The sequence below is a fragment of the Lynx rufus genome, unplaced genomic scaffold (assembly GCF_022079265.1).
Source record: "Lynx rufus isolate CCGP_SWC_20201006 ecotype Redwood Valley unplaced genomic scaffold, mLynRuf1.p SCAF_16, whole genome shotgun sequence".
Classification (NCBI taxonomy): domain Eukaryota; kingdom Metazoa; phylum Chordata; class Mammalia; order Carnivora; family Felidae; genus Lynx; species Lynx rufus.
The window spans coordinates 12760394-12773700 of NW_025814830.1; the positions used below are offsets into that span (position 1 = coordinate 12760394).

At 40.4% G+C, this 13307-nt stretch overlaps 1 protein-coding gene across 2 annotated transcripts in view; it reads right to left on the bottom strand.

The window, feature by feature from the left end:
* Positions 1-12030, bottom strand: part of LOC124511184 (zinc finger protein 345) — an 87821-nt gene extending 75791 nt beyond the window's left edge. The window contains exons 1-3 of one of the 2 annotated variants that reach the window (XR_006961831.1): positions 11936-12030; positions 9531-9657; positions 6031-8243 (exon numbers count right to left, since the gene is read on the bottom strand). Coding sequence is in view for 1 of the 2 variants with exons in the window: in XM_047078171.1 (XP_046934127.1) it covers positions 469-1981 (1513 nt within the window). In the remaining variant the exon portion in view is untranslated. Of the gene's footprint in view, positions 1-468; positions 8244-9530; positions 9658-11935 lie in introns of those variants that run through there. The other variant, XM_047078171.1, reaches the window with a different exon arrangement.
* Between the last annotated feature and the right edge of the window lie 1277 nt (positions 12031-13307).

The window sequence follows — 13307 nt, forward strand, 5'->3', positions numbered from 1 at the left end:
GGGGTGCCTGGGTGGCTTAGTTGGTTAAGTGTCTGACTCTTGATCTCAGCTAAGATCTTGATCTCAGGGTCGTGAGTTCAAGCCCTAAGTTGGACTCTGTGCTGGGCATGAAGCCTACTTTAAAAATAAAAAATAAAAAAATGAAAATGAAAATAAATGTTTACTGTGTTTCAGAAGTTATTTCTGCATTCATTAATATAGGCTTTCTAAAAATGAGTTCATTATGAGCACAAGTAAAAGGATGTCCTACATTCATTACGAACATAATATGGGTTCTCTAATATTCCAGAGGTGTTGAATACAGTTGAAGCCTTTCTTATATTAAATCATATTCAAAGCTTTTTCAATTATGAAGCCTCATATGTTGAGTAAGTTGTGAATGACGTCTAAAGTCTTTACCACATTGGACACATGCATAAGGTTTCTCACCAGTATGGATCCTTTGATGTAGAGTAAGTTCTGAGCCACGACTAAAGGCCTTCCCACATTCCTTACATTCATAGGGTTTCTCACCAGAATGAGTTCTTAGATGTTCAGTAAGATGTGAACCACGAATAAAGGCCTTCCCACACTGCTTACATTCATAGGGTTTTTCACCTCTATGAATTCTCTGGTGCTCACTAAGTTGTGAGCCATAAATAAAAGCCTTGTCACATTCCTTACATTTGTAGGGTTTCTCACCTGTATGAATTCTCTGGTGATATGTAAGTTGTGTGGCACGAAAAAAGGTCTTCCCACATTCCTTACATTCATAATGTTTCTCACCATGAATTTTCTCATGTTGAGTAAGATATGCACCACGAATAAAAGCCTTTCCACACTCCTTACATTCAAAGGGTTTCTCACCTGTATGAATTCTCTGATGTTCACTAAGCTGTTTGCCACAAATGAAGGCCTTCTCACATTCTTTACATTTGTAGGGTTTTTCACCTGTATGAATTCTCTGATGTTGAGTAAGATTAGAATTAGAAATAAAGGCTTTTCCACATTCTTTACATTTATAGGGTCTCTCACCTGTATGAACTCTCAAATGGTAAGTAAGTTGTGAGCCACGAAAAAAGGCCTTCCCACATTCTTTACATTCATAGGGTTTCTCACCTGTATGGATTCGCTGATGTTCATTAAGTTGGGAGGCACATAAAAAGGCCTTCCCACATTCTTTACATCTGTAAGGCTTTTCACCAGTATGAACTCTTTGATGATAAGTAAGGTGTGAACCAAGAATAAAGGCCTTTCCACATTCCTTACACTCATAGGGTTTCTCACCACTATGAATTCTCTGATGGTAAGTAAGTTGAGAGCCAAGAATAAAGGACTTCCCACATTCCTTGCATTCATAGGGTTTTTCACCACTGTGAATTCTCTGATGGAGAGTATATTGTGAACAATAACTAAAGGCTTTTCCACATTTCTTACATTCATATGGTTTCTCTCCTGTATGAACTCTCTGATGTTCAGTGAGCTGTGAACCACGAATAAAAGCTTTCCCACATGCCTTACACTGATAAGGTTTTTCATTAGTATGAATTTTCTGATGTTGAATCAGATCAGAACTACGACCAAAGGCCTTCCCACATTCCATACACTCATAAGGCTTTTCACCATTCTGAATCCTCTGATGTTGAATATATGTTGGCTTTTTGCTGAAGGTCTTCCTACGTTTCTTAACTTCAGAGTGTTTTTCTTTATTATGGCTTTTCTCATGTTGAGTAAGGCATGACAGGTAGCTGAAAGCTTGTTCATATTCCTTACATTTGTACAATTTTTCCCTGGTAGGATTTAGCGGATGAAGAGTAGGTGACACAGAATGGCTTTGGGTGGCCTTTTCTCCATAGGTAATTTTCATGTGCATGTAAAGTCCTTCCTGACTTCCCTGTTGATCCTCAAATTTGCCTTTGCCCTCCATATTATCTCTAATACCATTGTAATCAAAATTATGGCTGATAGGTTTCCTCCTATTTTCCCATTGCAGTGATTCCATTTCATAAGCTCCCTTTTCTGGAGATGACTTTTTGGTCTCACAACTGGATTCCAAGTCTGTAAGATAACAAGAGAGCAAATTCCTTCTTTTTTTTTTTTTTTTTTTTTTAACAAGGGGAAATGAAACTTCTAAAATAAAAATGATAGGTAAAATAAAAATTCTGATAAGAACAAATGGCTTAAACAGTGCTGAAATATTTTGTGCAATTAAAACAAAAGGCACAAGGAGAAAACATAGAATGAGGGGAGTTTATAGGGAGCAAAGTAATTAGGACAACAGTTTAAGTGTGTGGTTCTCAAACTTTGGAGTAGATTAGAATCCAACCAAAGAAGCTTATAAAATAACAAAAACACTCCCCTATAAACATTCAATCAAATGTTTAGTTAGATATCCAATCTACCAACAAGACCTACTACCTGTCCTATTAAAAGTTTATCAAGGGACACCTGGGTGGCTCAGTTGGTTAAGTGTCTGATGTTGGCTCAGGTCATGATCTCACCTGGCTTTGAGCCCCACGTTGGGCTCAGGGCTGACAGCTCAGGGCCTGGATCCTGCTTCAGATTCTGTGTCTCCCCCTCTCCGTGCCCCTCCCCTGCTCACACTCTGTCTCTCTCTCTCTCAAAAATAAATAAACATCAAAAAAAATTTTTTTAAGTTTATCAAGTACGACCACATCCACTACTATCACTCTAGGCCAAGCCACTTGCAATTGTCCCTGCAATCTGTTCTTCACACAGCAGCCAGAGGAATTCATTTACAATGTAATTCATATCACCTTATTCCCGTATAAAAATCTTCTGAGTTTACCATCTTAGAATAATATCCTAAGTTCTTACTTATTATGGCTCACAAGACCTTACTATGGTCCACAGACTCTACATGAGTTTGCCCTTGGCCACTTTTCTGATGTCATCTCTTGCCACTCCTAATTATTCATTTTGTTCTCACCACAATGGCTTCCTTGCTGCTCAAAAATACCAAGTGTATACCTCTGTGTTTACCTTTTGGAATGCTCTTTTCCCAGATACCTGCATGGTTTGCTCTCTCATTTCAGTTTTCCATTCAAATGACACATTATCAAAACACCCAATATAGAAATGCACCTATATTGCATTTATCACTAATGGATATACTAGTTTTAAAGTTTGTGCCTTGTCTGTCTGCCCATGCTTAATCAAAGCAATGACTTTGTTTCATTCTCTGCTTTATTTCTAGTACCTAGAGCCATTACTGGACACTCAGTATTTGTCAGCAACTTTAAAAATACAAATTTTCTTTCATTTTTCATTTCCCCAGATGCTTCTGATATAAAAAAAAAATTGAGAATACTGCTTAAAACCTTTCAATGGTTTATCCCTTTGTACTTCAAATAAAATCCAAATTCCTGTTCAAAGCCTAAAAGCCCCTGCATGATCCATTTCTTGATTACTTTTTTCACCTCATTTTGAACCACCATTATCTTCAGGAACAATGCTCTAGCCTTACTGGCTTTATTGAAGTTCCTGGAACGTATCAAATCCTTTCCCATTTCACACTCTCACATGCTGTTCTATCTGCCAGGAATGCTCTCTGCATGGCCAGTTCCTTTTTGTCTGAAATGTCCTAACTAAAATGGCAGCTGCTCAGAAAGACTATCCCTGAAAACTCGAATTGGGTTTATGCTTTATCTTATTCTCTCATTTATCTGATTGTCTATACTTGTCATATAACTTTAATATGTAGAAGAACACTATCTAATGTGACTGGAACAGCAGCCACCATCTCTGACAACAATGCACATAAGCTGTAGAGTGTAATAGAGGATGGTGTTGAGAAAGGAAATAAACATAAATCAATAAATTGAAGATTGAACAGTCTTTAGAAATGAGTCAGAAATCCAAGGAAAACATGCTTTTGTTGAAAAGCAGAAAGAAATTGTAAACAACAACAAAAACAAGAAACCCCACACAGCTCAGTTTAACATCAACTCATGTCAGCAAAATGTACTGGGATGAGAGTACCTGGCTTTTTACTTTGTCAGAGAAGCACAATATCATTTATAAAACACTAGGTAAGAACCCAACTGGAATATGGTGATCAAGGGAACAGTGTAAGGAACCAAATGAATCCAGTTTAGGTCCCAAACTGCTCTCCATGTCACATATAGTAACATGATTAAATAGTTCTTTTTTGATGTTTATTTATTTTTGAGAGAGACAGAGCACGAGCAGGGGAGGGGCAGAGAGAGAGGGAGACACAAAATCTGTAACAGGCTCCAGGCTCTGAACTGTCAGCACAGAACCTGACGCGGGGCTTGAACTCACGAATTGAAAGATCATGACCTGAGCCAAAGTTGGACGCTTAACCGACTGAGCCACCCGGGTGCCTCTAAACAGTTCTTTTTATTGTCGTTAAATTAACGGAAGAAAAAAATGAGAAAATAAAAAAGGGGTGATGGCTGAAAATGACGAAATGGCGTCTGAAAAGCAGAAGTCATTTCGGGAGGCCTCTTTCATACTTGCCCCCCTCAACAACTCTGGGTGAATTGATCCTCTAAATCTCTCTTGAATCTGTTTCCTTATCCCCATTGCTATTACCAACACTCAGAAAGCCCAGAGAGCACCACACATTTGAAGCAGAACAATAATCCACTCAGTTGTGTCCTGAGATCCTTTCTTCTAATCTCCATCTGGCAGTCAAGAGTGATATATTAAATATGTAAATCACATTATGTCACTGTCCTACTTAAGATTCTTCATTAGCTTGCAAATGCTTTGGGGACAAAATTCAATGAGAGATAAGAAATACATGTTATTTTATGGTCAAATACACACCCACAACATAAAACAAACAAGTCATGAAATAATCTTTACCTCTGCTACATGTGATGCATTCACATGTATTTTTAAATGTGATATTTTTAAAAATTTTCTGCTCTATGTTATTGTATTTAAGAATCAAAACAAAACTGGGGCGCCTGCGTGGCTCAGTCAGTTGCACATCCAACTTTGGTTCAGGTCATGATCTCGATGTTCATGAGTTTGAGCCCTGCTTTGGGCTCTGTGCTGACAGCTCAGAGCCTGGAGCCTGTTTCAGATTGTGTCTCCCTCTCTCTCTGCCCTTTCCCACTCACACACACACTCTCTCTCTCTCTCTCTCTCTCAAAAATAAATATTCTTTAAAAAAAGAAAAAGAGGGGCGCCTGGGTGGCGCAGTCGGTTAAGCGACCGACTTCAGCCAGGTCACGATCTCGCGGTCCGCGTGTTTGAGCCCCGCGTCAGGCTCTGGGCTGATGGCTCGGAGCCTGGAGCCTGTTTCCGATTCTGTGTCTCCCTCTCTCTCTGCCCCTCCCCCGTTCATGCTCTGTCTCTCTCTGTCCCAAAAATAAATTAAAAAAAAAAAAACAAAAAACAAAAAAACGTTGAAAAGAAAAAAAAAAGAAGAAAAGAAAAAGAAACAAAACAAAACCAAAACCAAAACCAAAACCAAAACAAATGCTGTTCACAACCTATCAGGTCATTTTTATAATCCCTAAGGTTCTGCCTGGCCTAGACCCTGGCAGACTCTCCAAACTCACACCTGGTACCCTTCCCTCACTAGGCTCCAACTATAAGGGCCTTCTTTGAATACCTCCTATTACACCAAGCTGCATCACTCTATGGCCTTCAGGACACCGTTTCCTCTGCCAAGAATGTTTTTCTCTCTACCCTCGGCCTCCCTACTGCTTTACATCCTTTCAGGGCTCATCCTTTCACATACCTTTGCTTTTCCTCAAAAGTCCTTCCCAATCTCAGACTCCAGCAATGCCGCACCTGCAATTCTCTCTTATAGTAAGACAGCCACAGCTCATGGGCTCATGATAGTGAAACTGAGCCTCACATTGGGCTCTGCACTGAGCATGGAACCTGCTTGGGATTCTATCTTTCTCCCCCTCTCTCTGCTTCTCCTACCTCCCCCCCCCCCCCACCTCTCCACACTCTCTTGCTCTCTCAATAAATAAATAAACAAACAAACAAACAAACAAACTAAACATAAACATAAAAAAAAAAAAAAAGACAGCTACTCTACCCACTGCAGCCTACAAGGGAGGCCCCCCATAGCTTTGGATGCTGGTAAGACTGCCACATCCTGCTCTTAATGCTGGATTCTCCTAGGAGGTCTTGACTTCCATAAACTCTCAATGTGACAGTCCCACTACCTTTAGTTTATGACAGGAATAAGTACTCACCCTCCCCAAAGAAACTACTCCAAGACCTATCCTGTAATGCTTGGCATCTCTGGGTATCCCAATACTCCTGAAAAGCCCTGGCTTTCTGTATCCTTGTTCATCACTAGGCCTCTCATCCCATTCCAGGTCTAGACATCTTTTATTGTGACTCAGTGTTCTACTACTCTCTGACCACTAGGGCTCCAGGAACTCACTATATACTTTCTGCAAATACTCCACAACCTCAGCCTCCTTCCCTCTGTGTATTCTCTTCACGTCTTGCTCTGATTGCAACCTTGAGCACCCTGCTTCCCAGAAGCACTGTTTTCCTCCACCTCACTCCACCTACCGTCCCCTGAAGTAGACATAACAGACCTTGTTATTTCTAATTAGGACAGTACCTCCCAAAACTCAATTTCAAGTAACCATCCTTACTGACCACTACCACCCATATTTCCAGATCACTTACTCTTGTACCATCTCTCCAATATTTATCTCCACCTTAAAGACTCTCCTTCAAAATCAAAACAAAACAACTCCTTTGATTCTATGGTTCACCCTGTAGCTCCTATCCATTTACTGTACTCCTTCCTGGTAAAACTTCTCAAAAGAGATGTCTGTATTTCCTATCAATACTTTTTCCCCCTTTGTCTCCCACCCTTATAACTAACATTTTTCCCATATTTGCTTCCAGGATTTTTTTTCTTGCACTTTTATACAGTTGAAATAATTCTACATATATAAACTTAAACCATACTTCTTTGTCCTAATTATTAGGGCACTATTATAAAAAACTTCTAATACATTTTAAAACTCTATTTGTACTTTTGAGAATTCCTCAAATGGGTCCTCAACACTGCCTGGTGAGTTAAGTCATTACCCCACAACAGTTTTTATTGTTGGCTTATTTCTTCCCTAGTCTCTCATCTCGCCCCATCATCCAGAGATTTACCTTATATTTATCCCTCAGTCCTGACTACCATCTTGCAGGCTTTCAAATGCTTATCTAACTTCTCTGTCAAGAATATCTAATGGCCATCTCCAATGCATAACTCTTGACTTCCTTCTGCAGGCTTCCAAACTCTGATGCTTCTTTCTATTTCCAATCCTTCAGCAAATCCTATTAATTGTACCATCAGATATAACCCATTCTCATTTTCTTCACATATTAGACCCCATTCCAAGACACTATCATCTCTAAAGTGGACTCCTGAACTAGTGTCCTCTAACTGGCCTTCTTGCTTTCATTCTTAACCTCATTCTACATAAGCACCCAGAGTGATGTGTAAACAAAGATCCCTTACTCATCTGCACAAAACCCTTCAACAGCTCCTTATACTTAGAATAAAATCACATTCCTTGCAATGGCCTACATGGTCTTATGTGATCTGTTCTCTGCCTATTTCTCTGACCTCATCACTAATTTCCACTTTCACTCTCCTTGTTCTAGCCATGCTGACTTTGTTCTAGCCACGCAGCCAGAAGGCTGATCCTCAAATAAGTGAAGTTCAGCATCTCCTCAGGGCCTCTACACTTCTGTCCCATGTGACTGAACACACACTTCCCTTTTTTTGCATGGCTAATTTCATTCAGGCCTCAGTTCAAAATTACTTCCTCTGGGAGATCATCCCTGATTATCCTAATCTAAGAACACAGCAAGCTCTCCATAAACATTTGCTGGCTAGAGACACCAACTCAATTAAAAATAAATAAAAGGATTATCTTTGGAAGAAATGAAAAGTAACTTCCTCATTAAAACAAAGGGGAATATGAGAGAAGAAGAATGGTAAATTGGAGCTGGAAAGGAAGTTCCTTTGGCAACTCATATTGATATCACCTTCCTGCTGAGACCTTAGGCTTCTTTCCACAGGCCTTTGAAGAGAGCTTCATGCAAACATCTCCAAGTGTTGCCACCTCACAGACCAGCTGTATTATTATGAGCAATAGCTGCTCCTATGTGACTTGCTCTTTATTCACCTGAGCTCCATCTTCTTGTCATGGCTCTTGTCACCATCCAGGGGTCCTTCCCTTGCTCCAATAAAGAAAACACATCTGGTTTAGGGATCGCACATCCAGCTTAAAAGAAAAGAAATGGGATATGGTCATGGTATAAGAGTCCCAGATTCAAATCCAGTCCACTGGTCATCAAAGACACTGAAGGAAGTGACAGAGGAATATGTGAAGGTCTGAAGGATGAGAAATAAGAAGGTACACAGTGGAGGGGCTCCTGGGTGGCTCAATCGGTTGAGTGTTCGACTTCAGCTCAGGTCATGATCTCGCAGTTTGTGAGTTTGAGCCCCGTGTGGGACTCTGCGGACAGCTCAGACCCTGGTACCTGCTTTGGATTCTGTGTCTCTCGCTCTCTCTCTGCCCCTCCCCCGCTCACACTCTGTCTCTCTCAAAAATAAATAAACATTAAAACCAATTATATAATGAGCACTGGGTGTTGTATGGAAACCAATTTGACAATAAATTTCATATATTGAAAAAAAATTACATAAAACAAAAGAAGGTACACAGTGGAGCTGTCTACTTCTGTTAGCTAGAATGAAAGGGGAAGTTATTCCAATAAGAGGGCCTAAAGCTATCAGCAGAAGGGAGGAGGGGAAAAGACAAAAGCAGAATCAATAATTGTTTTGCAGAATTGTTTTCCAGAATCAATATTTCCAGCCAAGGAGACACCTAAATAGGTGTTTCACCTGACAGTTCCTTGCTAAGTATGTCTAGCCCATTAGCTCCTTATGTGAGCCAGTCTGAGCCAGAATAGAGCTGAGGACCTGCACAGAAGCCCCCCTGAGCTGACCTGAAGTTACCTTAGCTCATTATAATAATAAGATGTCCTCTAGGGTGCCTGGGTGGCTCAGTCAGTTAAGCATCTGTCCTGATTTCAGCTAAGGTCATGATCTTGCAGTCGTGAGATCAAGTTCCATGTCAGGCTCCATGCCGATCATGCAGCCTGCTTGGGAGTCTCTCTCTCCCTCTCTCATTGTCCCTCTCTCCTCCTCAAAATAAATAAATAAACATTTAAAAAAAATATCTCTTATCATGGGTAGAGTTTTCCACCATTTTTTGAACATACGATGTACATACTGGCATGTTGACATGCTGGACATGCTAATTGAACCAAAAGTGCTTACTTACACAAACTCCCTGCCCCCACCCTGATACACTGCATAAAAATTTCCTGTAATAATCCCACAGGGAGACAGTGCATTCAGACCAATCTCCCTGTCTCTGTAGCAAGTAATACAAAGTTCTTTGCTTTCAACATTTCCTTGGGTTGTGTGCAATTTAGTGCACCTTGAGTTCGGTTACATTTCTACCTCCAAAACACTCAAACCTTTCTGTACAAGATGATCTTACCTAGTGAGATCAGGTTGCTGTAATTCTCCAACATCACATCCCTGTACAAATCCCTCTGAGTGGAGTTAAGGCATTCCCACTCCTCCTGAGAGAAGTTGATGGCCACATCCCTGAAAGTCACCAACCACTGAAACAACAAATCCATTTATTGTTGGTGAAAATATGGCAATGACTTTGAGGTAAAATGAGGAAAGAAAGAAGAGGGTGTGAAGGAAGGGGATGACAATAAATAGGCCATGGCTGAACACATTGTAACATTAAAAGAAATTAGGTGCCTGAACAAAGACAAAACTTCCAATGTATAGTAAGACAATTCTATTATCCAGAAAAGTCCAGGAATACAAAAGGCCAGATGAATGCAGTTCTCCAATTAAATGAAATATTATATGTAATCACACAGTATATTAAGCTTTTCAGATTCTCAAAAAATAATAAATTCTCAACAAATATGAGTTCTTTCCTTTTCTTCTCCCCTTAAAGAAAAATATAAACAAATTTAATGAAATCTTTCCAAACAATTTTTAACAAATCTCTAGGCTAAAACATAGAATTTGGATATAACTTAAGAATTTTTTGAAGATTAAGGCACCTGGGTGGTTCAGTCAGTTAAGCATCTGACTCTTGATTTTGGCTCAGGTTATGCTCTCACAGTTCGTGAGATTTAATCCTGAGTCGGGCTCTATGCAGAGCCTGCTTGGAATTCTCTCTCTCCCTCTGTCTCTGTCCCTCCCTGGCTTGTGCATACACACACACTCTCTCTCTCTCAAAATAAATAAATATTTTTTAAAAAAGAATGTTTTGAAGATTTGAATTCTTCAAGTCACAATATTATGATGTTTCCATTTTATGTATGAGATGATCTGCTTATTTGGGAGTATTTCATTTAATTCTCCAACGTCTTTGAGCTCTAAGAATCTACAGTTCTCAAGAGAGTAGGCATTTGGCAGGTTTTATTTCTACTTTCTGTGTTCCTAGGCTACAGTAGCTTATGGATGCCAATCTAGGTGCCTCGGGTATCACTGACACATTCTGGCCAACTCCAAGGTAAACCTGACTGCTGGTCATCCTCTCATTGGTTCCTGGGTAAGAGGACTGTGGTACATAGAATAACACCCTCCCCAAGATGTCCACATCTGAATCTCTGGAACCTGTGAGTATGTAACCTTATAATGCAAATGGAACTTTGTATATGTGATTAAGGATCTTTAAAAGGGAAGATTATCCTGGATTATCTGCTTGGGACCAATGTAATCTTAAGAGTATTTTAAATGGTAGAGGGAGGGGCGCCTGGGTGGCTCAGTAGGTTGAACGTCCGACTTCGGCTCAGGGCATGATCTCACGGTCTGTGAGTTCGAGCCCCATGTCGGGCTCTGTGCTGACAGCTCAGAGCCTGGAGCCTGCTTCTGATTCTGTGTCTCCCTCTCTCTCTGCCCCTCCCCCACTCATGCTCTGTCTCAGAAATAAACATTAAATGGTAGAGGGAGGCCGAGAAGGAGATGTGATAATGAAAGCAGAGGTCAGAATGATGACTGCTGGCTGTAAAAATGGAAGGGAGCCACAAGCCAAGGAACGTGGGCAGCCTCTAGCAGCTGGAAAAATGCAAGGAAATAGATTCGCCTCCTGAAGAACACAGACCTATCAACACCTTAAATTTAGCCTGTAAAACTAATTTCAGACACTGACCTCCAGAAATATAAGATAATAAACTTGTGTTGTTTTAAGTCACTGAGTTTATAGTAATTTGTCATGGCATCAACAGGAAACTGCAAGAGGCAAGATCTCTTCCTTCTCGGGACTCAGTTCCTCACCCAATCTTAAAAGCCTTGCAGAAAATCTTATCATACACTGAGACTTGGAACACCCAGCAGAAATGCTGTCACTTCCAAGTGGGAAACCCAGGTCTATAGAGATCAGTTTGCCATATGTCCCATGTAACTACCTCACCAAACCATTATACTAATACTGCTCTTAAGGGGAGTATTAGTATTAGGAATACTGCTCTTAATACTGCTTCCTTAGGACTCCTGGCAGAAGACTTTGCATGTAAAATATGTAGAATGATCTGAAAAAAATACTTAAACACTCTCTGGTGAGGGGAAAAGCATTTAGAGAAGAATGGAGCTCTTTGCTAGGATTAGCCACTGGAATGGTAGAAATTTGGGAGTGGTTCCTTCAGGCAGCTAAGCAAGGCAGAAAATTTGGGGATAAATAAATCTGGTGTTCACATCACACAACACATCACTTCAAGAAGGAAAAATGAGGGGCCCCTGGCTGGCTGAGTCAGTAGAGCATGCAATTCAATCTCGGGGTTGTGAGTTTGAGCCTCACATTTGGTGCAGAGATTACGAAAAAATTAAAAAAAAAAATCTAAAAAAAAAAAAAGGAAAAATGAAATAGTAACTCACATGGGGCATGTTTTCTAGAACTATCAGGACTGATTGGTTTTCTGGGTTCTTTTCCTGGAGATGTGCAGAGTTCAGAGAACGCAGGGCTGGAGAGAGAAACAGAAGCCATGAGAAACCTTGCCTCAGAGCCCACAAAATAAGCACCTTGACACTAACTTTATTTCACCTTTTTTTTTTAATTTTTAATGTTTATTTATTTTTAAGAGAGAGAGAGAGAGAGAGAGAGAGTGAGCCTGCCTGAAACAGGCTCCAGGCTCTGAACTGTCAGCACAGAGCCCGACGTGGGGCTCAAACCCACGAGCTGCAAGATAACGACCTGCACTGAAGTCAGATACTTAACCAACTAAGCCACTCAGCCACCCCTATTTTACCTCTTTGAGGGAGTTTGGAAAAATCTTAGCTTTCCTGCAAATCCAATGGAATACAGCTACAGCAGAAAGAATTCAGGCCAAACTTCTCCTGAATCCCCCTGATGCTGAACAGGACCTCACAGGGTGCTAGTTTTCCAGGGCATCTCACATCTTTAGGATAGGGGCATACCTAGGGAGCCCCGAGATCAGCTTCCCCAGATACCTCCCCCCCCCCCCCCCCCCGCATATACACACAAAGTGAGATGCTTTGCTCCCACAGCTTAAGGGCTCAATCCTACAAGAAGTCAGTCTGAAATCCCTGGCCAGTACTTCTGATCACTCAGCTATAAATTGGGGGCTCCCACAGTCCCCTCCTAGGTTTGATACTTTGCTAGGATGGCTCACAGAACTTAGGAAGCCACAAAAAGGATGAAGTATCTAGGCCTAAGGTTGACAAGAAATGCATAAAACCTGTAGGAAGAAAAACTTGAAATACTTCCTGAAAGACATAAAAATAGATTTGTGCAAATGGCTAAAACAGTATTTCCCAACATTATTTTCTATCATTGCCCCTCTGAGGAGCCATTTCAGACATTTTTTCCTAGTTGTCCCCCTCCAGCATGAAATTTTAATAGGTCAGATACACTGTAATATATGTATTTATGTAAGTATATATGTTATATATAAGTTTACATAAATATATATAAGTTTATATAATATAGAGGAGCCTGGGTGGCTCAGTTGGTTAAGCGTCCAACTTCAGTTCAGGTCACAATCTCAGTTTGTGAGAGTTTGAGCTCAGTTTGAGCTCCACATTGGGTTCTGTGCTGACAGCTCCAAGCCTGGAGCTTGCTTCAGATTCTGTGTCTTCTGCTCTCTCTGCTCCTTACCTGCTTGTGCTCTGTCTCTCACTCTCTCTCCAAAAATAAAAAAAACATTTAAAAAATCAAAAAAAAAGTATATAATATAAACAATGTAATTAAAATTTTAATATATCATTCAAAACCATTCTTTTCCAACAA